The 5,580-nt window shown below is 58.1% G+C and overlaps 2 protein-coding genes across 2 annotated transcripts; both read left to right on the forward strand.

Moving 5' to 3' along the window:
* The first annotated feature begins 574 nt into the window (after window positions 1-574).
* Window positions 575-1,371, forward strand: TRAVEDRAFT_57693 (uncharacterized protein). Its single transcript, XM_008038273.1, has 3 exons — window positions 575-727; window positions 804-1,066; window positions 1,133-1,371. The coding sequence occupies exons 1-3, from the start codon at window positions 664-666 to the stop codon at window positions 1,148-1,150; spliced, it is 345 nt and encodes a 114-aa protein (XP_008036464.1). The 5' UTR covers window positions 575-663; the 3' UTR covers window positions 1,151-1,371.
* A 2,332-nt stretch (window positions 1,372-3,703) lies between these two features.
* TRAVEDRAFT_45700 (uncharacterized protein) lies at window positions 3,704-4,429 on the forward strand (the record flags this gene model as incomplete). Its single annotated transcript, XM_008038112.1, has 4 exons — window positions 3,704-3,782; window positions 4,038-4,075; window positions 4,130-4,318; window positions 4,376-4,429. The coding sequence occupies 4 exons, from the start codon at window positions 3,704-3,706 to the stop codon at window positions 4,427-4,429; spliced, it is 360 nt and encodes a 119-aa protein (XP_008036303.1).
* Between the last annotated feature and the right edge of the window lie 1,151 nt (window positions 4,430-5,580).

Genomic DNA, 5,580 nt, shown 5'->3' on the forward strand with positions numbered 1-5,580 from the left:
TCCCTCGCCATCTCTCGCGCTGGGATTCTGCACAGATACTTCTACGGTTATGTATCACAGTTTCGCGCCACGCTCGGACGCGTGCGGACAGTACGAGCATCGAGGATCATGCAGATGCTCGATTCTCGGGGCCGAGTTTCCAATGATCTCGACCTCGCGCGCTGGCGGCGCACCGTGTGGCTTCGTAAGCTCAAATTCATACTACAATCTCTGGTATGCATGTCTCTGATGAGTCTCAGCGCAGTCCGCGAAGAAACGCGTTTTGTCATCCTCCGTGGCCACTTCGAGGCCAAAACCACAAATACCAACATTCCCGCCCTCCCTTTCTTCCGCCTGCTGTGCGCTTTTGTATACACATCCCCCCGAGCGCCATACATATTTCCAGAGACGTTCCTGCGCGCACAGAACGGTGGCGTCTCACGTATGTGCAGGAAAGTGGCTTGGTGCTCGAGCTCACTGCTGCATCCCGAAGATGTGCTGACCCAGCGTCACAGCGCACGGATCGTCCGCCACAAATGCGAGCACGAACCGTTTAAACACGTCGTCGGCGCGCGGTGGGGGCCTCCATTGCCCGCGCTTCGCAGCTGCGCAAGCTGCTCGGTCGTCGCGTCGCCGCGAGGTCGGATGCGGCACCCTCCGACATGAGCTGGAGTTTGCGCGTTTATGACGCCGCGGGCCGCCCTCAAATCACGGACGAATGCTCCTTGCAGCACCACCCCCATGCGCGGTGAGTTTCAGTTCGATACGGGCGATATGTACTCTGATTTTTCTTTGGTCATGTTCTCACTGGCAATCACACGAAGTCGTTCTTCACGGCTTGCCCTCGCGTTCAATTGCCACTGCCTTCTTTGGCACGCACATACCCGTGGACCGGTGCGAACATCTCGTTCCACGTCCGAGTCCTCGCGCACCCGAACATCTTGTATTTCGACGATCGCGCGAGGCTCGATGTTGCCTCCCCAGATTTGGCGACCTCCTCAGAGTCATCGAACTCCCGCGTCGACGTCGCTTCGGGCCGCTTCGAAAATACAGGGCAATACTCCCTGAGCTAGAACGCACATCCCATGTGAGTTTCAGCGCAATCCGGGCAAAGGGCCATTGTCGCGAAGGTTTCTAACACTGCCATGTGCAGAAACGGGCGAAGTCTTAGACACCTGCGCCCTGTCCGTCCCTGCGAGCCCCCTGCGCGACGGATTCACTCGGACACGCTTGTGGGCGTGTACGTCCCGCTCCGCCGCATGTGGATGCGTGGTCACGGACTGGACGACGCCGGCGCTGTACCCTTACACCTGTATTCGCATGTCCGGCACGTCGGTCGGACCCGCCCGCTCGAGTGTCATACATGCCACACCGGAGACACTGTCCATGCTCGGGGTGCGACCCGAAGATGCAGGGAACACCATTCATGAATGCGCTGGGCACGTCATTGCTGCGCTCGCAGCCCGTCGCTCACCGGCTCTCAGCACCTGGCACGCCACCTGCACCATATTGTCCTCAACCTTACATACGAGCGACCGGCACTGTACTAGATATTGCAACTATATATTTGGTACTTAGTGATGCTGATGCTAGTGTCTGCATAAAACACCGGAGCAACACTGCTCACGGCCAGCGTACGAGTCGCTTCGGGGGTGCGAGTGAACCGTCGGCGTGCATGCCAATTCTCACTGAAAGGGTACGAGCAGCTCAGTGCTCCCACATCACGTACAGACATGGTGCATTCCTTGCACGTGGTGCATGATTGCTTACCCGCACTCGAGAGCATGCTGCCGGTGTGCATATCCCAAACATATCCCCAGGAGTGGCCCTGGTCCAGTCGGAAAGACCGCAATCTGGATTCAGAAGCCCTTCAACCTGCCCAATTTGTCACCTACATCGCTACCGCCGATGATGGACATGATCACATCCATCTGCTGCCGGGTCTGTGAAACATCGGGGATACCGGCGAGGACAATGAGTGGAAATGTGCCAGCCTGAAATAGGAGGATAACAAATTGTCGGACAGGCCTCGCGGCCGGACACGAGCAGTGTCGCGAGTTAATGCAGAGGGTGCGGCCCCAACACTAGGATGCACATTGCCACGTCTTAGTGGATGCCACATATGTAAATTCTAAATGAGCCCAGAACACCCGGCGCCCGCAGTGGCCCGCAAAGGGAAATGTGTGTACCTGCAATGCCTTTGTTTGCGTGCGCCGTACCGAAAACGAGCGGCAGACACGGCACTGGCTGCGCTTTCTGGGAATGTGAAGTTGCTTGGCCCGACCGAACACGATGTGCTCGTACATTCCAGAGCGGTAGATGCCAGGCGGTGACGGCCGGACTTTTTTCCAAGGAGTCTCGTCCGCACTATTCACAGTGGTTGCGGGAAACTCTGTTTATGATCCAGGATTATCTGTGAGCACGGCACAAATGGCGAGGGATACTTTTGTGTTCTGACATACCTCTGGCTTGTTCACCCCTGGTGTCCGAGGATGGCACGTGCGAGTAAAAGAGCCAGATCTCTGTATGCGCCTAAATCTGCAGAATATACGGATCAATATCTGTCGCCCCAGCTCACTCGGGCGGCCTACAGGCTACGGCGAAGCGTGGGGAAGCTCATTTTGGGATTGCAACCTGCCACGCTCAGGTAAGCACACTCACCCTCTTCGCTTCCTCGCAGCATGCCCGTCACGGTTGTCAGGGTGGGACGACGTAAGTCCTGGGGCCTGGCAGGATCAACTTGGCGGCTTTGGCGGCGGTGGAGAGCTCTGGTTAGCCTGCTGGTTTCCCGTGACTCAGTGCGACTTGCATGACCAGTTTTGTATGCACATTTCAAATTATACCCGCATATTTAGCAAATTCTTGAGCGATGTTGCCAGAGGCATCCATCGTGAGTGAGTGAGGAGGCGGTCGAGACGAAGGATTCGAGGAAGCAGCGTTGGGCGCCTCTCGCGAGCCTGCCTTCCCAATCCAGCAGTAACGTCCACTGGACGAGATCTGGGCGTCTGAGCGCTGTTCCTTCGTTTTGCTCTCTTGTCGCACGCTGGGCCTCCCGCAACTCATACTCGCCTAAATGCGCGCAGGGCGACGCACTCTGTTATTCGGAGTCTTCTCCACGTTCTGGCACCTCAGCCACCACTCCAAGAACTCGGACTAGCTACGATCGGTTACCGGAAACCTCTACCAGCATCAGGCTCGGCCCAGCACGCACAGCCGAGATTGAGCGTGGACTGGTTTTAGCGAACGGTCAGTAAATATTCTGCTGCACTGGGATCCACGCACGCAAGGAGCGGAAGATGTCAGGGCTGTGCGAGGCCTGCAAGTTCGCGAGGAAGACGGTCGATTGCACTGCGGCGCCGTCTTCCCCGACTGAACTTGCGTTGGACGGTGTCCCTTTTGAGATGCTGAAAACACGTCGATCTTGGGCACGCTCAGGCTATTCGAGCGACTACTTATAATATTGAATATGATCCACGGCTTGATTCCGAGGTGGAGGGCCCGGCATCTCAAGATCGTAGATTCGAAGCGCTCACCTGCCCAGGTATATAGGGTTCAAACGTTCACGGCGCGCCAAAGGATCACTCGAATCGACATCCCCCCTCATCCGCCTTCCTTTTGCTGAGCCTGCCGTCTCCGGTGCGCCCGTCCCCGTCCCCGTCGTCTCCCGTCCCCACCATCTCCCCGCAAATTCTCCCGTCGTGCCCGCCGTCGAGCTCCCGTATACATGCCCGTTCTTCTGGATACCCCTTCGACTTGGCACACTATCCACGGTGTATACGTCTACACAGTAAGGGATGTATTAGGTGAGTAGACGACTTCATTTGGCTCGTATGTACATGTGTTCTGCACGGAAATATGGCACAATAATCACGTTGTACGCGTTCTGACAGCTGTGATGAGCGCCGCGGTGGGATATCCACGTTTCTGCTCACCCTATCCAAGACGAGTCTGCTATATTGCGCCTTGCTGCAGGGCGGATAGGTCGAGGGTGCGGTTGATGGCTGCTTGACGCAGGTCGCGGCAGCCGCCCGGATCACATCGACGACCTCTATGTCCAGATGCGGAGGCGCCGCCGTCGCTCTGCGGCACGCCCAAGGTACGTCCTCGCGTTATTTTGTACGTTGGGCGCAACACTGAATTCGAGTCTTAGCAGCGCGGGCACACGGGCGAGCTCCTCAGCAGCCTTGTTTTGTGGTTCGCTCTTTGCGTGACGGTGTTCTTTGGCTCGTGCGGGGTTCTCTGCCGGCAGGCCACTGCTCGGATGACATCGACACACTCCGCACATGGAGATGGACACACCACGGCCCCTTTCATTCCGAGGTCTACGGTATCTGCTAAGGTATGTGTCCTACTTTTGCGGGCTGTCCGACACGGCACTGATTTGACTTGTTTGCAGCACACGCACGCAGGTGACAGCCGGGGCCGCATGTCTCTTGCGGCGTGTTTCTAAGTTCGCGCACGAGGCTCCGAGTCGGGCAGCGCGCGCCGCTGTCCGCCTTCGGGGAACGGTGAAACTCACGTTGTTTCAGCGCGTAGGGCGCGGGTTGACGGCTTTTAGGACGGCTTATGCGGCCAGTTGTCGGTGCAGCCACTACGGGGCTGCACGACACAAGCGGTGCCCGTTTTCAAGTTCGTGCGAGCGCCTATTTGGACGCGGACGAATTTACGTCTGTGCGCAGCACACACTCTACGCTGTGTCTGCGAGCCGGCGCCGATCCATATGTCGACGAGGACTGTGTATTCTGACGAAATATATTTGTGTTTTGTCCGTGTCTACGCCGTCCCCCCGGTGTCCTCCCGCTCTCTGCCGCCGCTCGACCTCCTACCCTCGAACCACCGCCCAACGCCCCGCGGTTGCACGCCCGCGCGGAGTCATATAGCAGAGAATAAACTGTGTATTCATTGTGAAATATATCGACATAATGTACATGTTTGCGGTGCCCGTGTCTCCCCGCCTTCCCGCTACTCTCCCACCGCCAAACCACACCCCACCACTCTCCTACCATGTCCTACCACCCTCCCATACTTACGAATTATTTCCCCAGCCTCTCGCCCCGCACTCGCGGCCCCCCGCGCCGCCGCGCCGCTGCCCGAGCTCGGACCCGACCGGTCGCCGTCATGGACCTCGCGGATATCTCGCTTTCGTAGATTGCTAGACGGTGCTCCAGCTCATGTGTGCGCATGAACAGGGCTTCGGTCAGCGTCCGCTCAACGTTTTCGTCATACGAGCAGTCCTTCTCCTTCCCGGCAACCTTGCACGTCGAGCAGAAGGGCCGCTTCGCGTCACATTTCTGTCCTATATTCAGCACGACGTCGGCAATGGGGGCGGCTAGATAGGCTCACCTTCTTTTTCCTCCTGCATCGCACGCCCATTCAGTCATCGGGCCACCACGTGTGAGCTGGCGGCTCACTCACCTGCACGGCACGCAGGCGGCGCCTTTCTTGAGATACTCGCCCTTGGGCCCTGCAGAGATCGCTGAAGCCGTCGAGTAGTCGCATTCGACCGGGCGACGGGCCTTGGAGCAGGGCCCGCAGATAGGGAGGACGCCATCGCACCGCTGCACCGCATTTGAGCGTGACACATCATGGGGATCGACGCAG

Source organism: Trametes versicolor (assembly GCF_000271585.1).
Source record: "Trametes versicolor FP-101664 SS1 unplaced genomic scaffold TRAVEscaffold_4, whole genome shotgun sequence".
Classification (NCBI taxonomy): Eukaryota; Fungi; Basidiomycota; class Agaricomycetes; order Polyporales; family Polyporaceae; genus Trametes; species Trametes versicolor.

Excerpts from the sequence above, each read along its gene's own strand:
- TRAVEDRAFT_57693 (XM_008038273.1), top strand. The coding sequence starts at position 664 with ATGACGCCGCGGGCCGCCCTCAAATCACGGACGAATGCTCCTTGCAGC. Across the intron at positions 728-803 it reads CAGCACCACCCCCATGCGCG|TCGTTCTTCACGGCTTGCCC; the intron begins GTGAGTTTCAGT and ends AATCACACGAAG.